This window comes from Lissotriton vulgaris, chromosome 1_1, assembly GCF_964263255.1.
Source record: "Lissotriton vulgaris chromosome 1_1, aLisVul1.2, whole genome shotgun sequence".
In the NCBI taxonomy this organism is placed as follows: domain Eukaryota; kingdom Metazoa; phylum Chordata; class Amphibia; order Caudata; family Salamandridae; genus Lissotriton; species Lissotriton vulgaris.
In genome coordinates, this window is record NC_141685.1 from 733,660,113 (window position 1) to 733,685,525 (window position 25,413).

General features: G+C 42.4%; 1 protein-coding gene across 1 annotated transcript in view; it reads right to left on the reverse strand.

The window, feature by feature from the left end:
• AXDND1 (axonemal dynein light chain domain containing 1) overlaps positions 1-25,413 on the reverse strand; it is a 570,869-nt gene that overhangs the window by 506,237 nt on the left and 39,219 nt on the right. Inside the window, exon 2 of the mRNA XM_086955354.1 lies at positions 17,265-17,447. Within this exon, the coding sequence (XP_086811480.1) occupies positions 17,265-17,367 (103 nt within the window). The 5' untranslated portion in view covers positions 17,368-17,447. The remainder of the gene's footprint in view (positions 1-17,264; positions 17,448-25,413) is intronic.

Genomic DNA, 25,413 nt, shown 5'->3' on the forward strand with positions numbered 1-25,413 from the left:
CTTATAAACGATGCAGTGATTTGAATTTTACGCATACTGAAATTTCACGCATACTGAAAGGAAGAGCCAATGAAGAATCTTGAGGACGAGGATAATGATGGTGTCACTTGCATTGATTTACTAGTTAGATGGGGGGGGCGGCTGCATGGGGAAAGGCCTTTGGAAGAGTGACTATAATATCTAGGAGGCAAGTTAGAGGGCAGGAATTGATAAAGGTTCGATCTGACAAGATCCTGCACTGTGTAGTGGAAGGCACAGGTTGAGAACAAGAGCCTGACACAGTTCTTCACTCAACTATAATACAGTGGGGAACCACAAGCTTGACGAGAGAGGAGCCCCACTGATTATGCCAGCGCTCCCGCACTCCAAAACTCTAAAAGAGGCCCTCAGTCTTACTTCAGGCCCTTGAGGATTTCTTTAAAGGAAGAACAGCTAACAGACAACAGGGTAGTTGGAGCGGGATTTTACCTGCAGTCTTTTTTGAGCAGTTGTGACCACATTCTGCACTGAAAATGAATGCCTTTGTAGAGAGAGACTGAACAGCCTATCAAATGTGCATGCACACTGAGATGGTATTAGACCTGCTCATTTATAGGCCAAAGGCATAACACTTACTTTACTTACTGCCCAGTATGCTGTCTGGCATGTAGATCATATAAGCTAAGTGTCCAAGTAGGAATCATTCACAGCGTAAATTTTACATTCAACAGTGTCATAACAATGATCACTAAATTAACAAAGGTAACCAAAGGGTTTCAGCAACAGCAAACAGTAAATAGTATCAAAAATATATTTTTATTTTTTGCTTTTCAATTATAAACTTTTTTGTTTTACAGTTTTTCACGAATCAAAAAGTCCGGCAACATTAAACCACCAAAACCATATCTCACGAATCATATGGTGGCATATAAACACCTTTACCACATAGTGTGGACACACTAAAGGACCACATGCACGTTATTACATATGCAGCCTAATTCACAAATTGTAATTTCAAGTGAATTATACAGTATGGTTGTATAAAAGGTGTTAGGCGTCGACGTTTCGGTCCAAGTAGGCCATAAAGATCCGGAGGACCATCTTCAGGACAAAAGAAGTTGCACAGGGGTATCTAATACAAACATAACAATATCAAAAATCTGTGAAACCCTAGGGTACACGGAGATTTTTTCAGCTCAATATAAAGAACAAAATGACAAAGCACTAGTGACAAAAACACTTAACTTGCGACATGATAAGGTGTGACATGCACCTATAACCACCTGGTATATGTAAAACCAACACAGATGTGCCAAAAACACACAACCACCAAGTGTACGTCAAACCAACACAACTGTGCCAAAAGGGACCAAGTGCCTGTGGGACCTTAATAATACCATGCCAGGAAAATACAGAGCGATAATCCATTAATACAAGATGTACCTGTGTATTAAATCGTGTTTGTAAAGCCAACAAAAACGCCTCACAGGTCGTTCTGTAAACCAAACACTGAGTCAATTACACTGCGTGTACTCGAATGCCCTTTTAAAAATAAAACCGTTTTAAAAACAAAGCATGCATAAAATGTGACTTACATCTGGCAGCCGCCAAAAGTTCTGAAAAAACAGGCAAGCATCAGAAAATATGTCTATGCCGAGACTAACGTCAATATACCGCTATCCTGCCTTAAACTTACCGAAAGACGCCGGCTCTCAAGAGTCCGTGTGTCTTCTCCGTGAATGAACGCGGAAGTATTCTATTGCCGCGTCTGACGTATATAACGTTAGGCGCCAGGACGTCAGTTCAATGGGTTAACATGGCGGCCATCTTACAGTGTACTAAGTGGGACTTAACACTGTTATTACGTTAAACAGAAGTTACTGAGATACTATTGTGAGTACAAAATGTGAATAAGCGGAACAGATGCCCAGACGCACTATATTTAGAAAGTTGCTCGCACAATGCCGTATTGGAGTGACAAGGGAGGTTTGATTATCACACAACAATAAACACTTATACAATGGCACAAGAATAACCGACTACAAAATTAACAAATATGCCCAAATGTCCTTATATTACAGTGAAAAGCATCCAGTTAGGTATTTCTATCTCACATACAGCCGTATGTGACAATCCAGAATCAAAAGACCTTTAATAAAGGGTGGCCAATGAATGCCATTCTATAAGAGTGTTAAGCCCATTCTCTACTGTGTCACAAAGCCAAATCAGTTTGTTCTCCCTTTGAGCAAGAAGTTTATCCACATTGGGACGTCTCCTTGTACCCTTTACACATTCAATGACAAACCATTTCATATCCGTGGGAGCATGTGACGTGTTGATGAAATGTTCTACTAGAGGCGCCGTTTGAATTTTGCATCTAATGCGTGATTGATGTTGTGTTATTCGTTTCCTTACTTCTTGTGTTGTTTTTCCTAGGTAGTTGAGTCCACATGGGCACTGGATACAATAAATTACATTTTTGGTCATGCAATTAGAGAGTTGTTTCAGCGTCAACTGTCTCCCATTAATGCAGCAAGTTTTGGTTATTTGTGTGGTCGCACAAGCTGTGCATCCACCGCATGGATAGTGTCCGACAATGGGTGCCATGCCCCACATACTACTTAGGGTATTGATCTTGGGTTCCCTGTAGGCTTTGACCAAATGGTCTCGTAGATTCTTACCTCTTTTGAAGGCAAATCTGGGAATGGCTAACTGGGGTTCAACCTTTTGAATCAAATGCCAGTTGTGTTTGATGATCTTCTTTATTTCTGTAGATTCAGTACCAAAGGTCAGGACACAAGTTGGGGGTATAGTGTCTGGTATGGTATTAGAGTTTGTGAGTTGCTTTGTTTGTAGGAGGGCTTGACGGTCATAAAACCATGCACGCTTCATAGCATGTTTTACCAACCGATATGGGTATGACCGAGTCACAAGTTTTTCTTGCAGAACTTTTGCTTCCCTGAAATAATCTTCCCTCTTGGTACAATTCCTCCGGATACGGAGGAACTGACCAAAAGGGAGATTATCCCGTAGGTTAAGGGGCTGGTGACTATTATACCTCAAAAGGGTATTACGTGCCGTGGGTTTAGTATATAGACTCACGGCAAGTGTCCCTTCTACGTGTAGAATTTTCAGGTCAAGGAAATTCAAGGATTCACAACTACTTTCAAGGGTGAACTGCAGGTTCACATCCTGTGTGTTGAGCCACAGGTGGAATTCTTCCAGTCTATCTTTGCTTCCCTCCCAGACTACACAGACATCATCGATGTATCTTAAATAATGCACCAAATTAATTGCAAAGGGATTATTGTTGTAGATGACTCTTTCTTCAAAGTCTGCTACAAACAGATTCGCTATTGTGGGAGCGAAAACTGCTCCCATTGCCACCCCCTTCAATTGTGCAAAAAAGTCATTGTTAAAGAGAAAATAATTCTCATTTAGAGCAAGTCTTGCACATTCAGTGATAAACCAAGTTGGAACCTGGTGCGGCCGAGTACGAGTTTCCAGGGTGTTATAAATTACTTGTAGTGCTTCAGCCTGGTGAATGTTAGTGTATAGACTTTCTATGTCCATTGTAGCCAAGATGTTGTGATTAGGGCTAAAATGGACACCTTCTAGTTTAACAATTGCATCTCTACTGTCTTGAGTGAATGATCTGGTGGTGGTAACGAATGGTTTTAGGAAATAATCCACGTATTCAGCCAAAGGTTGAAGAATGGATTGACAACCAGCCACGATAGGTCTTCCCGGTGGTGATTGACTGTTCTTATGGATTTTTGGTAGCGTATAAAACGCAGGAATACTGAAATCATCCTTGTTAAGGTAATCGAATTCCTTTTTACTCAGCCAGAGTCCTTCTTGGCCTTTAGTAGTCAATGTGAGGATCAATTTACGGATCCTGGCCGTAGGGTCACCAGAAAGTTTCTTATAATGTTCTGGGTTACTCAGTTGTCTCAGGGCCTCCTGATCATATGCAGTTTTGTCCTGCAAAATGATTCCTCCCCCTTTATCAGCCGGTTTGACTACTAGATCTTCCCGTTCTGATAAAGTCTTAATGATCGACATATCATCTTTTGAGAGATTGAATCTCACAAACTTTCTGTTTTGGAAAAGCTGTTCGATTTCAGTAAGTACCACATTTTCGAATGTGACCATCTCTTTGGGTATTAGATTGTTAGCTGGGAAAAATGTAGATGGACATTTTAGGCCACTGATGTTAATGGGCATGCTAGTGGTGGTTTTGTGAAAGTAGTGTTTTAATCTTAGGGTTCTGAAAAAACGATGAGCCTCTACTAGAACTGAGAACAGATCATTCCTATTGGTGGGGACGAATGATAGCCCATGACTGAGGACTTCTATCTCTCTGGAATTTAGTTGGTATGAAGACAGATTAAAGATTGGTACAACTTCCATATTTGGGTAGTTGGTAGTGAACATAGCTGTTTTATCACTAGAATGTGTGGTTACCACTCGTAATAGTTGTTGCGAGTCTGTCTGAATCCTGGGGTATATTGGTTCCTGAACCAACCTCGTCTCGGATTCCGAGATCGTCCCCTGTGTGGCGTTTGGCCTCTCCCTAAAAAAGGTGTGGAATTATTTCCTCTGTTAGACCTGTATATGGAGGCTGCTCTATTATGATTGTCGTCAGAGCTTGAAGAACCAGAGTCAGAAAAAGTTGTGTGCTTGGGTGCCGGATTGTCCTGATTTCCTGTTTGTTGGAAAAAATCTTTTTTCAGGTATGGATAGGTGCGTTCACGGTTGTAGTTCCTAAGATCTTTCTGTAGTTTTTCTGTTTTTTTCAAAATGTTAGTACGTTGGAACTCAGCTATGGTCACGTCAAGTTTACTTAAAAACTCATTCGCATCAGAAATTGCAGGATCTTCACGTATTTGTTTTTCGAGATCTGCAATTTCTGCCTTGATTTTATCAATTAGACGTGCAGCTGTCTCTATACTAAGCACCATCCAACTTCTGGAACACTTGTTGGATACAAAACTAAATCCGGTCTTGTATTCCTCGTCCTCTACAAAGATGCAAGGTATGTTCCGCACTTGTAAGCCTATCGGAATGATATTATTAGAGAGGCAATCCCTTAAAAACTTTGCATGCAGTTCTGTTCTAATCAATTTTTTGTGGAGTCTTTCCAAATTGTTGCGTAGAGTGCTCCGAGGGGAATTTAAACTACTAGCATTCAATTGAGGACCTAAAAGTGAGGGTCCACCTGCAATAGTTTTGATATAATCATCTGTGTAAGTGATGGTTTCGAGTTCAGACATTTGGGTGTTTCAACATATATCGTTAGACAGACAAATATGTATGGCACAATAATCAAAACATAAAACAAATCATAGAAAAATTATAGAAAAATTATAACATGAAAGAGCTGACATATATACTCTAACAAATAAGACAAACCACTTGAAAAAAGGGCCCTTGCAGACAGCGTCTGCGCTTCACAATAGTATTAGAACAGAGCCACCCAATAATCCCACCGGGACTGGGTAATGTAAATCATATAAGCTAAGTGTCCAAGTAGGAATCATTCACAGCGTAAATTTTACATTCAACAGTGTCATAACAATGATCACTAAATTAACAAAGGTAACCAAAGGGTTTCAGCAACAGCAAACAGTAAATAGTATCAAAAATATATTTTTATTTTTTGCTTTTCAATTATAAACTTTTTTGTTTTACAGTTTTTCACGAATCAAAAAGTCCGGCAACATTAAACCACCAAAACCATATCTCACGAATCATATGGTGGCATATAAACACCTTTACCACATAGTGTGGACACACTAAAGGACCACATGCACGTTATTACATATGCAGCCTAATTCACAAATTGTAATTTCAAGTGAATTATACAGTATGGTTGTATAAAAGGTGTTAGGCGTCGACGTTTCGGTCCAAGTAGGCCATAAAGATCCGGAGGACCATCTTCAGGACAAAAGAAGTTGCACAGGGGTATCTAATACAAACATAACAATATCAAAAATCAGTGAAACCCTAGGGTACACGGAGATTTTTTCAGCTCAATATAAAGAACAAAATGACAAAGCACTAGTGACAAAAACACTTAACTTGCGACATGATAAGGTGTGACATGCACCTATAACCACCTGGTATATGTAAAACCAACACAGATGTGCCAAAAACACACAACCACCAAGTGTACGTCAAACCAACACAACTGTGCCAAAAGGGACCAAGTGCCTGTGGGACCTTAATAATACCATGCCAGGAAAATACAGAGCGATAATCCATGTAGGGCAGCAACGAAGGACCTCCACTTCTGTCCATCTTGGGCAAGTTTCTGTACGGTCCCCCTGCTGTGGTTCAGGATCTTCATCTTTGCTTCTACAGTTCTCCTCCAGTTGTTCTTTGGCCTGCTTCTCTTCCGTTTGCCTTAAGGGGGTCCAGTGGAGAGCTGTTCTTGTGATGAAGTCTTGACTCTTCTGATGGTGTGACCTATCCATCGCAATCTTTTTCTCAAGCTGATGGTGTCCGTGCTCCATTGCTTCCATCTGGAGAGTTGTTCCTGGTTGGAGATGGATGACCAGAAAATGCAGAAGATTCTTCTCTCATTCCTGGAGTGGAAGGCCGACAGTTAGCATTCTGATCCATACAAGAGTGTGAACAGAATGCAATTCTGGTAAAACCACGCCTTGGTGTTGTTGCTTTACTGAGATGACCTCGACACATTTTTCAGCAATCTGAAGGCATTCCTGGCATTGCTCAATCTGTTCTTGATGCCACTGCCTGCCCCTCCATCATGTCTGATAGCACTGCCTAGGTAGACAAACTCTTCAGTCATGGCTAAGTTCTCTCACTTCACCTTGACTGGTGTAGAGTTTGGAATGTTGAGTGGCATGACTTCAGATTTCTTCGTGTTGGCCTTCTGGCTGACTTGCTGTGCATAGATGTTGAAGCGACACCTCTTTTCCTGCATGAGGTGCTGTTTGTAAATGAGCAAGGCTAGGTAATCCGCATAGTCAAGTTCATACAGTGCAGAGAAGAAAGTCCACCTGATGCCTCTAGCTTGGTCTTCCATTATGCATCCAACACCCAATCCATGACTTGGTTGAAGAGTAAAGCGGACAACACACATCCCTGTCTCGCACCATTCTTTACTTAGAAGCTGTACTCACTATATCCCAACTTGTCGGTAAAATTATCATAAAAGCCCTTAATGAGAAGAACTATCTGCTGCATTATGCAAAAGGTTCTCAAAATACGCCAGAGCCAGTCACAGCGGATATTGTCAAAGGTTTTCTCAAAGCCATTGAAGCAGGTGTATAGTTGTCTCTACCACTCCGTGCACTGCTCTAAGATGTTGCGTAGAGAAAGGATCTGATCAACACACCACCTGCCCTTGCACAACCAAACCTGTTCTTTTCTTAACTGCTTGTCCACAGCATCAGAAATGCGGTGTCTAAGGATTGGTTAATGCTTCTGCTTATGGAATCGTGACGATGATGCCTTGATTCCAGTCATCTGTTACTTTCTTACCCTCCCAAATCAATGTAAACAGTGGTTGAAGGATTTTTTCTGTCTTTGGGTGTGTATAGAATACCTGTTAAGAGTGCACCAAATAGCAGCACTGGCAGTGCTGGACAGTGACAGGAGAGCACATAATTAGGACAGAAGCACACAGAAGAGCGGCAGACGTGGGAGTGCACAGTAGAGAGACGGGGATGTAAACAGAAGCAGTACTTTGAGACAATAACAGCAGGGTAAACATCTTACATTTTTAAGACTCTGGAGCTCTATTGTTTTCCTTTCTCATGTTGACAATAGGACTGACAGTTACTTCAATACAGTGTTGTGAATGAATTGTGCAAGATGCCTATGGTGGAGCACTGTTCACGTCCACGTCTGACTCTGCTTCTTGGGTGTCCACTGCGCTTGTTGGTTCTAGTCTATTCAAGATTTCTTCGAAGTGCCCGGCCCAGCATGCTTCCTACTCTTTCTCTGTTGTCAGTAGTCTGCTTTGCTTATCCGTGTTAGGAATGCTGTATGTTGCAGAAGGTTTACCACTGACGAATATATGACGTTACAACGCATGCCTTTACAACAAGGTCAGTGCAACGACCACGTTGTTACCACTCGTACCATTACAACAACTTGCTGTGGGGGTGTGGAGCGCTGGAATTTGGAATAGTATAATTTACTATTCCAACTCCAGTCTGTGCAACAGTAGGGAAGGTGTTGGCTTCTAAATAGAGTACCTAGAGCTCCCTACAGCAAGTCGTTGTAATGACTTGCGATCTAATGGTATACGTGGTAACAATGCTGTTTTTGTACTGACTGCGTTGTAATGACCAATAAACAAAAGAAGAGTGTCTATGAAAAAGGCTAAGCCGTTCTAGGGAGCACAATAACAACCACACTGGGATGTTGAAGAAAGCCCTCACTCACCACCTAGTGATGACATGCTTCATCATCGGGCCCCACCAAAGAGACCGAGGGTCTCTTTGGTGTGCTGCAACGCCAGGATTACTGCGGAGCGGGATGGTGAGTTTAGGGCGTGTTGAGTGCAAATGAAAACTAGTGAGTGATGGGGGTATTAAAATAGTCAGTAGTGTATCTGAGGTAACAATTTTATTAAATGATCACTAGAGACAAAAGATGTTAAAATATGTGAGGAAACAGTCCACTTTAATTGAGTGGTGGGTTCCTAAAGGGTAGTGATGTAATGACACCACGTTGTACCAACAGTGTTGTAAACGCTGTTTCCCCCACAGACTATATCCGCGACCTTGAACAACTTCCCCGGTTGTCCTCTACTGGCTGCCTCCTCTTCTTACCTCACAAGGTTATTCACTTGAGACATGAGATGAGACACAAAAAGAGTTCATAGATTTAGGAAAGGCAATGTAGTAGAGAAAGGCAATGTGGGCAGAGTGGATCAGTGGGTGAACATGAGTATGAGAGGAGAGAGTTATGAGGAGTAAACATTAACTCTCACATTGTGTTGATCTTAGAATATGAGATCTCTTTTTTGAAGGAATTTGACAATGCAATTGTATGACCATCGAGCCAGGGAGGGTAAATAAATACCTGAATGATAAGGGCAATCACCGTGGCTGAAAATGGAGTGATGTGACTGGGTCTGGTATGGTCAAGGGTGGATGCAAGTGCATTTAGAGATTGCACTCAGTCAATGTGGTTGTACATTGTGGTCAGGGAGAGTGAATAAAGGAGGGGATCTAGTGTTGAAGGGAGTAGCAATTGGGCTGAATGTAGGGGAAAAGGCAGTAGTATCAAAACCAGAGATCTGGTTCTCATTCACGTAGATAAAGCATTCCAAGATGGCTACTCTTACAGCAAATTATGAGTTACTAAAATTGTCTTACTTCTTTATTAATCTTGTATTCCTACTATATCTCACAGTTAAACATTAACAGACAGAGCCTTTATTCTTTTTGTCATTGTTCTAATTGCTTAGATGTTTTCGTTTGCAATGTTTTACTGCAATTTTTTTCTCACAGTTGATGGTTGTGTGTCTTTTCTGTCCCTTCTCCTGTGTAATAGGGTCTCTATTTATACTAGCTCCTCCCATTCTTGATTTGAGCTGTTTGCTTCTTTCTTTGCATGGTCTTATGGGTTAATGGTGTCTATTAGCTGATTCATTGTTACTAAATCATCTAATTTTCGGTCTGTATAAGCAGTTTACATCATGTGTTCTTCTGCAGTCTAGTATGTCCTTCATCCACAATGTGTATTTTGAGCCCTCTGCGTGTTCCTAATACTAAAAACCTATATTGAATTTGATGCCCCTTTGGGTTCTGGTGTAGGCCGGGTATCTATTGTTAAGTTTTGGTTATACTATATTTCCCACTATACTCTTTAGTTTCTCTACTATGACCAAAAGTTAGCAACAGCAATATGTGTCCATGTCCTAAATCGTACTTTTAATAGAGCTACTGGCGATCCTTTACTGAACTGCTTTGTGCCCCAGTTACTGCATCCTACACGCCTGGCAAAAACCACGCCGCCACAAACCTTGCCACTACCTGGACCCACCCGCCAGTCTCCAGCAGCCGACCGTTTGTGATTACAATTACAGCGGGGCCGCCAGGAGGAGACCGGCGAGGGGCTACAAACTACGATACCCAGAAGCCCTCGCTGGAGTCCAGCGTCATCAGCGAGCGCCAGCTGGCGCTTTAAATCACCGTCGGACCCGTTTCGCGGGACGCCGGGCAAAGCCCGGGCAAAGGGCGGGCCCTCTGTGGCCCTCAGGGGACCGAGGAGGACGGGTCGGGCTACCCCCCTTACATTTTGCGTTGCGTGATACAACTAAGGTGATTTACGTGTATTTTCCTGCCTAGCTGCTAATCAAGGGGTACCTTACTATTTGTCATATTTAAAAACCAAGACAAAGGATGTCTAAAACTAGAAAGACCCCTGTGGCCACGAGATCTACGACAAGAATAAAAAGTGTCCCCAATACACCACTTCCTACAATAACTGCCATCGACCTAATGCTTCAGAAAACGATCAGTGTAGTGGCGGATGCCATACAAGATACAGAAAGACGCCTTTCATTAACCCCAGACCTGTGTTTTCCGGATCTCTCCTTACATACCACCGAAAACGCTAATATTGTGGACAACACAACGAATTCTCAAGAGTCCATTTTAATGCTGTCGTTCACGGGGCTTCCTAGCCCTCATACTAGAGATAACACATCAACAGATTTGTTTCTACCCTCTACAGGTAACAGCAGGGACAACAGTCTTATGTTGCTTAGTGAAAATGGCACTAATACATGTCTTTCGCCTATAGCCCCTCTAGAATCAAGGGCCACACCCTTGGTAGATTTAATACCGAAAATACAACCTGCCCCTGAAATAAGTCAAGCTACAAAAAATATAATTCGGCGTCATGGAACAAAAAGTAAAATAACATCTTTAGCCAAAAAAATCCATCGACCTAAGGCTAAACAAAATCATTCAGCCAAGGATATCTGGTCTACTTTTAGACTGGCTAACCTTGCTTCCAAAACAGCAAACCTATGCTCACCTACAATCAGCCAAGATTCAGGTCCACTACCGAGTGAAATGCAGACTGTGCACACAAACACGCTCATACATCAAACAAATCAGACAGATCACATATTGGTAAATAATAAATCACTCTTGGGTGAATTGGAAACCCTAGTCAGGTCTCTATCAGTGAGAGAGTCATAAACATCGAAAAGGCATTAGGGAAATTTGAGAGGGCCCAAAACGATGCATCTTCCACCCTGCTCAAAATACTGAAAGCACCTAAATCAACCTCTACTTTTGTACCTGCAAGTAGCTCCCTTGTTCCAACCAGTAATAAAAATGCACGGGTTAAGAAAACCGTACAGATTAGTGCCACCAAACAAACTTTGCCAAATCACCAAGAATAAAAAGTCCCCAATAAACCTGTAACAAACCTAGACGCAGACGTCAATCCACCTCACATAGTGGCCGCAACCTTGAGTAGCGCCCAGATTCTACCTGACATAGAAAATGAGGAAAGCGAATGGGCCGCCGAGAGCTCTCCGGTTAAACCAGTTAGAACTCATATTGAGCAAGTGGATCAAACTAAAACCCCAAAACGGAGTATACCCACAAATCTAGCAGGGGATAAATTGCTAAAACCGGTGGTAGTCAAAAAACCACTTCACATAAATCTCCCTCCTGAATCTAGTCCGTACACCATCGTTATGATTGGTGTACCCAAATTAACTTGTGAGAGGTCAGAATCCCAAGTAGAATTAAAAAATAAGGTGAGCCATTGGCTGACCACACATAGACCGATCCCCCAACATATAAATGGCCATATTTCCCACGTGAAAAGAGTAGACTGGGTGGGAACTAGATTCAAATCAACTGAGGGGGACTGCATTGTGGTAAACTTCGGGGATAGCCGTGCAGCTAGCTTTATTAGCAGTTGGAAAAGCGGCGTGACAAACAGTCTTATCCGCACTATGGACCTGAGCTACTTCTACCCCTCTAATATCCCTGGCCAAAATATAATACAATCACAGTCAATCTTCGGTCAGGGGGGATACTTGAGCCAGTGGCCCATTACCAACCAAGGGAAATCCCATGGCCCTATGGCCAGGCCATCTCAACGGACTATACAAACTATAGGCAGGAACCTCTATGGATGAGTAAGCATAATAACCATCCCATAAAACATCAAGAGAGAAGGGAGTTTTTATCTCATACACACCAGCAGCACTACTCATACCCTCACCATCCAAATATGCAATACGGGGTTCCTATCTCAAACAAATTTGACGCTTTTTATGCTCCAGATTATCTGGATGAGATCGACTGACAGATCGCACTCTTGCCCCCTTCTACCCTTTCTGAGTCCCCAATCAGGGCAGCACATTCCAACAAAACAGAAAGCACTACTTCAGTTAATAGACAAATTTCAACCCAAGTGTTAGAAGAAACACGTAAGGTAGTTCCACCAGTAAATCACTCAGAGAGCACTCTACTCTCTACTAGCGAAGTGCAAGCAGTTACAATGACAGATCGAGGTGATCAAGCTATATTCTCACCCACTAACACGGTACAGGTAGTATGCCTAGACCACATATCACCTTGTAGTGTTATAAAACTTTTATCCTGGAATGTAGCCGGTCTGGCTGCCAAGGCAAAGGACCCAACTTGGATGGCATACATATGGTTGTATGATTAAATAACTACTTCCTGAACCACGACTGCCTGAACCACGACCTCCTAAACCACTAAAGTTTAAACAACGATCTTTTTTTTACAGCGACTTTTTTTTCCAACGACTTCCTGTACAACGAAATTCCTTTAATTAGTCTTTATTTGTGGGGGGAGAACCCCCCACGCCCCCCAATATTTCCTTATTAGCGTGTTTATATGTTAGTGTTTTTACTTCAAATTAAATCCAAATGTTAAACATCTCTTTTTATAAATAATACTCTTATAATTAATTATAAGTATTTTTTAAAAATCATTTATTCAAACAAATGACCTACCTTTTATTGTTCGAGATTTTCATGCTTGCTTTTCCTTGATGCCATTTCAAATGTGTCAGCCATAGAGTTTTTACTCGCGCCGAGAAGAGAAAGGCTTTACCACAGTGAAATGCTAACCAACAGTGCCATCTACTGGCTTTAAAAGGTAAATTAATTCTGAACATTTTAATTGTTTTAAGTCGTTGTTCCGCAAAGTCGTGGTTCTGGACTTTGTGGTATCTGATTCTTCGTTGTTCAGACTTCGTTGTTCAGGTAAGTCGTTTTTTGATCTTCGTTGTTTAGGATGTTTCCCATAAAGAAATATACTGTTCTGTGCTTCCAAGAAACATGGCTGGAAGATGTAAATGTACACATCGAGGGCTTTCAAAGTTTAATTCAACCGGCAGCCCCGTCGAATAGCGGTAGATCTAAGGGGGGTTTGGCAATTTACATCAGCCTCGCACTTATCTGCCAGGTTTCAAATAGAGAATCTGATAACAGACATATTCAAGCCCTGGTGCTTAGGAGAGGTAAAAGGGCACTTACCCTCATTAACTTTTATAATGCTGTACTTTCAAACAGGGAGTGCAATATCCTTCATTTACACAACTACTTAAAAGCCAAAGCAGCAAGTTTTCCCCGAAATACCATTATTGCTGGAGATTTTAACTCGCATCCATGTGGCAATCCTGCAACGACATCTATTGGCCTCATAGGTTGCAATAATAGGTCTGGTTTCCATTTTGACCACTCGACACGTGGCACATACGTCAACAATCTAACTGATGACAGGAACCTAACTGTTGCAATGTCCTTGTCGGCGGACTCCCATATCTTTGACGTTCCTACGTACAAAGGCCCCGGTCACGGTTCCTACATAGACCACATTTTGCTTTCCAGAGATCTTGTTGACTTAGCCACTGACTTTGAAATCCAAACAAGCATCTTCAGTGACCACAATCCCATCTCTATTGTAATTGGAGGAGGCATCTTCGAACACCGGAAGTCGTGGAATGATTGCGGTTCTTTAAAACCAATAAATGGAAACCGACGCTTGAAATGGTCAAAGGTTAATAGTGACACCTTGTACAGCTTAATTAACACCAGCTGTGGCCAAGAACTTGATCTTTGCGTCTCTCCTACTACCTCGCATGAAACTACTTTAAACGCCTTCTCCGTTGTGGTTGACAGAGCTGGTCAACTGCTAACCATACCAGCGAAGGGTCAATTTGAATACCAACCAAGATGGTTTGACCAAACATGCTCAAAGGCCGGACGAAATCTCAAAAAAGCATTAAAGGCTAGCCCAAGAGATCCTGCCCTTATAAAGACTTCGAGAACCAAATATAAGGCAGCCTTGGCAGCTCGGAAAAAAGTAGTGAAAGCAGGCATTTGGGAATCTTTGTGTGACCCCGCAATCCTGGGAAATAGCTCGAAGTTTTGGAACATCATAAATAAGCCTTTGTTTGATGATCCCAGTAATCCTACGCTTTGAACTAACATACCCGAGGATGAGTGGGTATCTCATTACAGTACAATTTTTAAAAGTGACCAGTCACAAGCGAAATCGGTTTTTAAAACTACAGATGAAGATTTGTTGTGCTTTACAGTTGAGGAGGTAGAAAAGGGGATTCAGGGTCTAACCTGTAATAAGGCTCCTGGCCCTGACGGCCTCCCTCCTGATTTATTTAAATCAAATATCCATTTATGGGACCCAGTTCTTACCGCAGTAATAAATGCTGGAGTATCAACTGGCTGCCCTAAGTCTTGGGGGTCCTCGACCATAGTGCCTGCATTCAAGAAGGGCGACCGAAGTAGCGCAGTATGTTACAGACCTATTTCTCTGATTAATTCAGTTGCTAAGGTGGTGGGGGGCATTATTTTAAATAGGTTGGTAGCATGGGCTAACGAAAACAATATACTGTCGCCAACACAATACGGGTTCAGACCAGGCCACTCAATGTCTGAACCTGTATCTAATAAACGGAAAATACACTATGGCCAGAAAAGGGACCATTCACATGGCCTTTATGCACTTATCGTCTGCTTTTGATTGCGTTGACAGAGGCAGGCTTTGGGAGGTCCTGCAAAAAATGGGAGTGGAACAAAACCTTATTAACTTTTTGGCCGACCTCCATTCGGACACCAGAGCAAACGTCCGTTACACCCAAGACATGAAAGTAACTAGGGACTTCAGGATAAACCGGGGGGTAAGGCAGGGGTGTATCTTAGCCCCGTTTCTTTTCAACCTTTATATTAACGAACTGGAAGAGCACTTATTAAAAACTGGTACAGATTATCCACATATAGGAAGGAAGGGCGTGCCCGTCCTGCTATACGCGGACGATGCCGCCCTAATCTCCAGAACAGCGATTGGTCTTCAAACCCTGTTAGATCCATTTTTTGCTTTCATGAACTCTAGAGGCCTGAGCATTAATAATTCGAAATCTTTTACTATGTCGACAGGCTTAGGGCCAAAATAAATATACCCCCACTCAGTAAATGGCGAAAAAATACCAACAACCAAGACATTCTCGTACCTCGGTGTCCTCTTTGACCACAAATTAACATGGGCACCAGCAATACAAAAGAAAAATGGTGAGGTAGTGCGGGCTAACGCGGCAATAATAGATTTTGCAAGGAAAATGGGAAACAGCCCGGTAGCTGCCGTTTTGAAGCTATACCAAGCCACAAGCACTGCAATCGCATGTTATGGGAGCGAATTATGGAGCTCCGTACCCTCAGACGACCTCGAGGTCACTGAAAATAACTTTTTAAAGGAAGTCTTAAGGCTCCCTAGGGGCACGGCAAATTTTTCTGTACATGAAGAACTTGGCATGCCCTATTTAAGTGACAGGATTGCTGTAAACCCCTTGCTGTGCTGGCTAAACAGCTGGTTAAACACAGACATACCGCTCACCAGAATTATCTTGCAAGAAGCTCTTGAGTGGGAAGGGAGGTACAAGATCCCGTGGATAAAATACGTCAGAAGATGTCTCCTTGAATTAGGCCGGTTGGACCTCTTCCTAGCCCCTGAGAAAATAACTAAAACTGATGTAACTTATGTGAAGAGCAATTTTATGTTGTCCAGGTACCTGACGAGGGAGGAGAGAGAGTATAAGAAAAATAGTGTGAGATCGCATGCTCTGACAAAAACCTGTCTACATATGGAACCTTATCTAGCTTGGCCCCTGTCGGGCTATGAACGCTTTTTGCTGACAAGGTTTCGATTTGACATGATCCACTTATTGTTAGCTGTACCAAGTGGGGCACACAGAGGTCAAGTGTTGCCAGCTTGCGGCTGCGACAATAAGTCTCCGCAAGATCTGGCACACTTTTTATTCTTTTGCTCGTATTATACAGTTCCTCGAAATCTGTTTTTAAAACCTCTACTCAAACAGCTGTATTTTGCACAATTCAGACCAGCACTTTATTACCTTCAAATGCTAAACAGTGACTGCACCATGTTTGTATGTAGTTTTTTAAAATTAGCAGTTAAGTTTAGAAAAATATGGAAGGGTAATTAATTCTGGTACTGAAAGGTACACCTTTTTAACTTATATCGTAGTTCTATCTTTTTTTAAACCTGTAATTTCGCATGTGTCTGAGTTCATGTGGAAATAGTCCTTTTTACAATTACATCATGTGTTAAATATTTATGAAATGTACTTTTATTATTGTTATATGTAAACAATCGAATAAAGATATTTTACTTTACTTTACTTTACTGTCGTATGACACAAACACAAAACCTGAGATGTAAATATACTTTTCCTTCACTAATTCACACTGCAAGAGAAAGGACACTTTGGAGAGCCACAGCCTGTGTAGAGGGCCATTGATCTGTTTATATGTGCTGTAGGAGTGTACTGCACCACTGCTATATTTATAAGTAAAATGTTATTCATCACAATATATAGAGTAACTCTAAAATTAAATTCATTAAGTTCTTTGGTCCGTTGGTGTTGTATCTAATAAGAAGAATCAGACAGTAGGCAATACACAACAACATAGTTGCCTCTGCAAGCACTTGAGAATAACGGATTATGGACCGGTACTCTGTGCGTACAAATGTGAGATGTCACAAGGATCATGGAGTGGTTACCAGCAAATGCTGCAACATTACCTTTGCTCTCTGGAAGGTGACTCCAGCATCCTCAATATCAGAACTCAGTGCCTGGCCTCGTCTTTCTAAAGTGCCATAATATGCGAGTGAATCGTGTTCCTGTTCCCAGTTCTTGTTTTCAAGTGCTACAAAGCAGATTCTTGCTGATACATATGGTCTGAGACAATGCTGAGGACTTACCTGAATTCTCCTCGCCAATGTTCATCAAAGACAAGGAACCTTTCATGCTTCTGCCCTCTGGTTTAGGCACACTGGGTGGCACAGGGAGTTCACGCATGGACATGACGATGGAGAGTTGGGACCAATGTGGTCAACAGTTCCAGTAAGAGAGGATGTTTAACAGACACTGTTTAAAGAGAAGGCCTGTGGATGGAAACAGAGATTTAGTTCATAGACATGAGGTTGGGACAACAAACACAAATTGCTACAGGGACAGGAAGCAAGGTGATCAGTGTGTAGAAGAGCTGTAGACGCAAGAGCCACAGGGACAGGATTTTGTTAAGAGTTGCAAGATATTGCAGGAGTAGACCACAGAGACGCAGGGGCCACAGTTCATAGAACACCAGTAAGAGTGCACCGAATAGCAGAACTGGCACTCCTAGGGACTGCCAGGAGAGCATAGAATTAGGACAGAAGTACAAAGAAGAGTGGCAGGTATGGAGGAGCACAGTAAAGAACCAGGGGAAGTAAACAGCAGCAGGGGCAGTACTTTGAGACAATAGCAGCAGGGTAAAGGTATTTCATTTTTAAGGCTCAGGGGCTCATTTATTTTCCTTTCTGATGTTGAAAGTAGGACCGATAGTTACTTCAATACAGTGTTGTGAATGAATTTTGCAAGATGAGACTGGAACTATGATCATAGAAGTTCTTGATACAGCTCCTCTCTGAAAATTAGAAAGCGGCCAATCATTTTACAGTGATGTACTTGATGTACTTGATGTGGCAGAGGATGTCGGTGGTAAAACGTAAACAGAAGAGCCTACATTAACCACAGTCTCGGCCCATTGAAGTGTTATCTACAATCGATTACTTATTCTTCAGCCCGACCACGGTAGAAGAAAGACATACAACTTATTGAGTTCTATGGACAATACAACTATGGCCTTTATGTGCAATACAACTATTGCCTTTATGTGCAATCTCAAACCTACAGAAATCTCTAAACGTGGATCAAAAACAATAAAATAACCGTTAGTACACACCTAGACCCATAGGACTCTCATCCTCATCATATAAAGATCATAAACTCAGTCTTCATGTTAACATGGAGCACAAATAATACATTTTTAGTTACTTATCTGTCACTAAATACCTAGCAAAATACAATCTCATGGGGTATGCAGATTGTTCACATTCTCCCCAACTGAGCACAAAGGCCTCCTTACACATGCATTAAAGGATCACACAACCTTCACTAAAACGTTCAACTCACAAGCAGAGAACAAGAACTCGTCAATGTATTGAAACTCAACACTGATAGACATCATGAAGATGTTGGTACTATACATGTGCTTTTAACTTCTTCACGGAGCTTACGAGGCTCCATCCCTCTACAAGTGACAATTTGAAGTAGGCACAGCACGGAGTCAAACATTATGCAATTACCTAGTAACATTTACCAGCAAATGTGACAAAGAGGTTGAAGGCTTTCCAAAGCTCACTGAGCAATAATTCTCTTCTGCTTGCTACGGCATATACCTTCTGTACTTGGGCACATTGGTCTCCTGCATGTACCCGATTGGCATTTTGGGCCTGGTCCTACACATACGACAATTTTCAATACCCCTTTGGGAATACACATGAGGTTGCCATGGCCAAGCCTATCAGACGTGTTATGGTTCTGAATTGTCCATCAATGGTAGACATTTTGTTCCTTTATTACTCACATTGCAGATTAACACAGCTTTTTCCCTTTCAGTTATTTATCAGTTAGACATATCTTAGCTCCCATTTTCGTTTGCTTGGGACTCTGGCAATCTGTCTCCATAGTTTTGTTTGGACCACATTATACTTTTGTTTCACAGGAGATTCATAACTCTTAGTGGACTATCTATCGATCTACTCATACATTTTTCTTTATTTGACTATTCTGCTTTTATAACAAAGGTACTTTCTCATATTAGGCTTAGACAGATCTTTTTACATAAGCAAGAGGGTATGAATATCTGTAAAGAATGGGTCATGGGTAAATTTATTATCTGAACAGAGGAGTAAAATCCTCAACCACTTCTGATCCAGCATGTTGAAAGAAACACACTTGTATACCATAATTTCAAAGACCAGAAACTCCTCTGGTTTGTGGGAGATGTAGAGGATAAGGGGAAGAAAGGTGGGCTTTCTGGCTTAAAAAAACAATTTACCATAGCAAGCACTGGGTAACATTTGGTAAGCTCTTGATAGAAGGTTTGGTGGTCTGCTAGATACAGTGCAAGAAAGGGCCCACTCAAAGGCCAGGTGAAATTATGCAGAAATAAGGTGTTTTGTTTGGTGTGGTGCTGCAACAGTACTCGAGGTTGAACTCATTATTTGCATTTCGGCCTCCAAGAACACATCTGACTGTCTGATTAGTTCCACTTATAATGATGACTCAGGCTTGCAATCTGCAGATATCCTGAAGCAGACCAATAAGTGGTCAAAACAGCTGGCACTTCAGGATCCAGACAGTTAACCTTTTTTAATCCTGAATCGTCTCCAACATCCAAACTCTGCAGGTGTAGCTCTTCCTGGAAACTTTGCTCCTTAGACCCATCTCGAGGTAGAAGACGGTTTGAAAGTTGAATGTCCCGATCTTCACGGCTTCAGAGTGGCAAAGACACTAAAATTGGTATCTGGGTAATTGTTTTCCTGGTTCAGCAGGAGAGCAGGGATCCTAGGAAAGGGATTTACAGCAAACTCCTATCTGGTCAACAAAGGCCGCTTGTCCTAAAAAATGAGTCATAACCAATGTCTTCAAAATGAAAAACACTAGAATAGCAGTGAATGTAGCAGACTTGAGACAGATGATTCAGTGTGCCTTTAGCAATGTGGATTACTCGTAGCTTTTACTACTTGGTGGTGTGTTTTTCTTAAAATTGACCCAAACTTTTTAGAGCTGGTCTTCAAAGAAAGAAAGGCGATAAGGTGGACCATTTGCTATTTGGTCATCAGTTCAGCATGGAGGTGGTGCACAGATCCCCACCTTACTCACGTCCTCCTGTCCTGAAGAAGAAGCGTATGCTTCGAAACATGTCGACAACGCACACATGAGGTGATGTACATTAAAATACTGTCATGTGCTTATCTAGGTTCCTGATCGTTACTGTGACCTTATGCCCCTATTCGGCTATAAAGCCCTTTGTTCCCTATATTGGCATAACCGTTCAAGTACGATTTTCTGTAAAGTCATCTCTGGCCTCACACGAGCAGAGCCACAGAGCCACATTCCAGCATGACTCTCTGCTACTTCCTTTGCGACCAATTAGTGCAATGACAGAGCAGCAGTCACTATCTGATATTCCTAGATAACACTCCGAGTTCTTCAACAAGATAAAAACTTAGCAAACCTGGAAATCCCCGCTTGCTATGTTTTGATTAGTAATAGAACTCTAATGAGCAACTGATAGCTGCCACTTCCTAGTGACATCTTTAATTGACGTCTTATGTCCAGCAAACTTGCGTCAAACCCGGCACCTGTCAGGTATAAATATTACCAACGTTGCCTTAAGCAATGAGCGAACATGTTGCTGATGCCAGCTGCCTGCATGACCCCGTGTTGGTAAAAACTAGCACTCTGTCGCTGCAGCCTGCTATCCTGTGGTGGTGAAGCTGCTGATTACCATTATCGCCGCTACAGCGCGACCTATGGTGCAGTACGCTTGAGGAGCCGTGCAGCCGTCCTCTGCGAAGACATCCAGCCCAGCTGCCCGCGGACGCTGTCACCCCTCCTTCCTCGACGCGCTGAGAGAAGCCGCTGCATTTCTCGTGTAGAGAAATCCAGTCCCGGCGCTTCCGGTTTACCCTCGCGGGTGACTGGGATATCGAGAGAGACCCCTGAAGGAGATACCAATCCTCCATCATTCTATTCAGAGGTATGGTGTTGACTAAACCCTTAGAAGAGAATTCTTGAAACAAACCTTGGCAAAACCAACTTAACTTAAGCTACTTACTTACTCCCCTTCTCACGTGTTAGGCTTAGGTCAGGCACACTGGGGTAGGCTTAGTTAGAAGCACCAGTTGAGTATGTTAGCCTAATGTATATATGACTGTATATATGTTTTATTACTTTTAAACCATTGTATGGCTAAGAAACCATATCAATGCTTTTACAGTTCTATTTCGCAATACTTATCTTACTGTACGTACTTTTTATAATAACAGTTATTGCAATTGTGGCAATACATTTCTCTTGTACGAGAAGAAAGACTGTTCAATAAATGTTAACCTTTATTGATAAACGCCCGTCTCTCTATTCTCTACATACTGTGAAAGTAAACTGCACTAGACTGACTGAGTGAAATCTAGGTCTATTGTTTCACACGACCCTAGAGATCGACTCTTGATCTGAGGAGCAAAGTTGTCATGTTGCACGGTTGTTGGAAAGCTGAATCCCTTCTTGTCTGTGCCAAGGAAGCTGATCACTTCCTATGCAGAGAAGAAAGTTTCCAGTGACCTCTGAGCTAGTTGGTAACACAACCCAATTAAGTTTAGCATAGTCAGTGGAGGCCTGGAATATAAGCAGTTCCACGTCGATACTACTGTTTATGTTATTCCAATGCGCAGGGCCTAGTGGGAAACTAGGAACTACACTACAATACAAATACCTCACAATCACTTTTTTAACAGTACCAGCACAGGGGCCGATTAAAGTTTTTTGTAGTCCTCACGTGCCAGGTCCTTTTTAAACTGCACATAGTCACTTTTTCAGACCACACCACTCACCTTAAAAACACACTGAAACCTCACACACGCCACACATAGCCAAAAATTAAAAGTGCTCCCGCGTAGTCGCCGTGTAGCAGCACGCTGCCTCCCGTAGAGTGATGCGAAGACCCCAATGATGAAGAATGACACCAAGGGTCCTTTTGGTGTGTGAGGGGTATTAAAAGAACACCGTGTGCAAGATCAAGATACACAATGTGACTGATTATAGTAGCCAGTAGCGACTGACCTGACTCAGGATGCCGTTGTTGGGCAGGACTGAGCTGACCCACAGTGGGAGCAGAATCGCAGCAGAGCTGTTTTGCTGCAGCCCGTGTCGTGCCAATTTGTGCCGCTTGCCACCCCCCCTCCTGCTGTGTGTAGTGTTAATCCCTTGCTGCAGTGCAACCTGAACTAGAATGTCTAGATAGAACTTAGATTGTCCTGATGCTTAGAGTTATGTGTAAGAGACAAGACATAAACAAGATACCGTTAAAGAAGTTGAGGGTGCATGTGAAAATGTTACTGAAATGTTCTTACCTATATATGAAGAGGAGTGTGCTGCCACTAATATTACATATGTGAAGGAATTCAATGTAAGGAATGAGAAAGGAAAGCGATGGAAAGTTAGAAAAACCACATTGTATTGTATATCAAGATAAGTTGCAAGTGAAAATGTTAGTGAATTCTGGAAGTATGTGGTACACCTTGGTGTCAAAGGATACATTAGTCAAGGATTTATATGACGATTGGAGGTAACGAGCCCATAGAGTCATCGGAGTGATTATCTCCAATCGTCGTAGTTCCTAAGGAGGGAGGTAAAATCAGGCTATGCATTGGTTTAAGAGATTTCAATAGGAATACAACGCCTACAACTATGCTTTGACCCTATCGTGTAGTCCCCAGGTGAGGAGGCAAAGACTTCTGGGGTGGAGTGGAAGGGAGCTAGCTATTGGATCTTAGGTAGTGTAAGGTGTGGTGTGCGCATAAGCGTTAGCCTCTCCTTCATGTTGATTGGAAGCAGTCAACATTAGTCCTGTGCGGCTTGCTCTCCGAGGGGTTTACGGTTAACACCTCCAACATCTCCCAGCCATGCATCTCAGGTGATAGCTGGGGCATTGAGGTCATGGTTAGCCCTCAGTGCTACCTCACCAGCACCCCACTACATCTGAGTTCTACTTACACCGCTCCCTCCCATTGAAGTGTTCTTAGAGGAGCGGTCGGAGCAGAACAGCAAAGGAATGATTTTGAACATCTGCAAGTCACCAGCGTGCATACCAACAGCTGTCTTTGGTATATCTTTACCAACCCTCTCACCTCCCCAAGATAGTAGTTTGAGGTGCTGGAAATCACAGGAGTTCTGTAAAGCATGAAATCTGCACCTGAACTCTATCTCTGGGAACTCAAATGTTGTACCTAGTGTTAAGTTGGGAGTACCAATTGATGAGCCCCTTAGGCTGGCTTTTGGCAGCATTCTACCCAAGGCATCCATATGGCTTTCACAACAGGAGCAACCGGAAAAGATTAGTGGGAGTAGTGTGGTAATGCATGATCGGACATTGAACCACTCCAGGTGGCCCCTCCGGAACCGAGCCTTCAACCCCTGTGTCGTAGAAGCTTCTTCCTAGGGACTATTGAATATCGTAGATAATTTGGCAAAAAAGCTGTTCCTTTCTTGGAATGTGGCTGGCCTGAGGAGTAAGCATCAGAATGCCCCATGATTCGACTTAATGGTGTCTTTTGGTATTGCTTTTCTGCAAGAAAATTGGGACACAACACCCATACATTCAAACTGCTTTACGACCTCCTACCTTGCTGCCTCCCCCTCCCTTTCTGGTAGACCGATGAGTGGACTGGCAATCTATTTCTCGTTTATGGTTCATACCAGAATTTTCTTTAATAGAGCAGACACACCTTTTTAATCAACTGATCGGCCATTGAATTCACGGCTGCCTGAAGGCTCAGCATTATTACTTTTACAATAATATTCCTTCTGTTGACAGAGTTAAAGTTTTGTCTGGGATTGATACGGACATGGACATCCTAATTTTAAGAGGAGGTAACAACTAGGGTTTTGTTGGGGGTAATGTTAATTTTTGCACTCAGTGATGCTTGCAGGTTCTTGAAGTAGATGGGTCTCCACGATCGCACTTCACTCATGATGCTTTTGGTAATAGCCATAATTTCCTCATGATTAAGTATAACAGGCTTTGCTAACGAATCCAGCAGAAACTAGGTTCCTTTTCGGAACATGTTTGTCGGTAGAGGTGAAGGTTCCCTTATTGGTTTTATCATTTTATTGGCCAATTTAGAACACTGCATTTGTAATTTTACCACCCCCTCAAGCAATGTTAACAATCACATGCCACTAAGCTTATCCACAGACATTCCATCCTGGCAGGCAGTCTACAGTCCAGACAGGCATGAAGGAAGTGACCCGATTAGGGTCACCCGGGTCACTCGCGACCACCTCTCAGCCTTCCTCACAAAAGAAGAGTCGGTCAGACAGTAGAGTATACAAACCAAAAGTATTTATTGAAAGTACACTCAAGTGGAGTCCCGTCTGACCAGCCTCCTTAGATTGCTGCATAGGGACTGACTTCTACCACCAAGACAACGTATAATGTACATTTTCAGGATCACTAAAAAGATGCACAGACTGGCAATTACCAGTTGGTAGCCAGTAAACAGTGGCGATACAGAAGGATGAGTTGCAATCCCAGGACCGAGTACATGTTATCTCAGAGCCAAGGTTACTCTGCCTGTACCCACTGCTCTAAGGGTGGGAGCAGGTTTAGCTAACGAGAAAGGTATGCAATGGCAAAAACAGTCTATTCATTAGCACAGCAAAGCTCAACCTTGGAAAAATAATACAGCAGCTGCTTTTGCTGATGCAGACAAACGAATGAGGCAGAAATTTGTTTTGGTCATGGCTTAAAATGGCGGCTGAACTTAAAATGGTGCCGCAAATGCTAACTTTACATAGAGCAATACACTAGCAGAATGAGATGCATTACGTTTACATTTCAACAGGCATGTAGCATATATCTCTGCTCATAGCAAAAGGGCTTGCGGATAAAGTGGGAAACGGTCAATACAGAGGTTTTCCTCTCCAAGCAGGTTCAGGACAATCGTCCATTGTTCAATATCTGTTTGGATGATACGGTGCACCCCACTGCCATTATTGAGGCTTTTACATCTCTTTCTAAGGCTATCAAAATCGCACTTGAAAGATCCCATAACCAGCCCCTTAGGGAAGTGGAAGGGCTGATTTGACAAAGAATGCTCAGTACATATAAGGCACTTACGCTTGCTCTGCAAAACTCCCCCAGAAATATACAAGAAATGGCATGGTGCAGGAAAGCCTACCGGAAAGCAGTTGTGACCAGGAACAACACTTTGAAAATGAAAGTCTGGGAAGACCTTGAAGAAG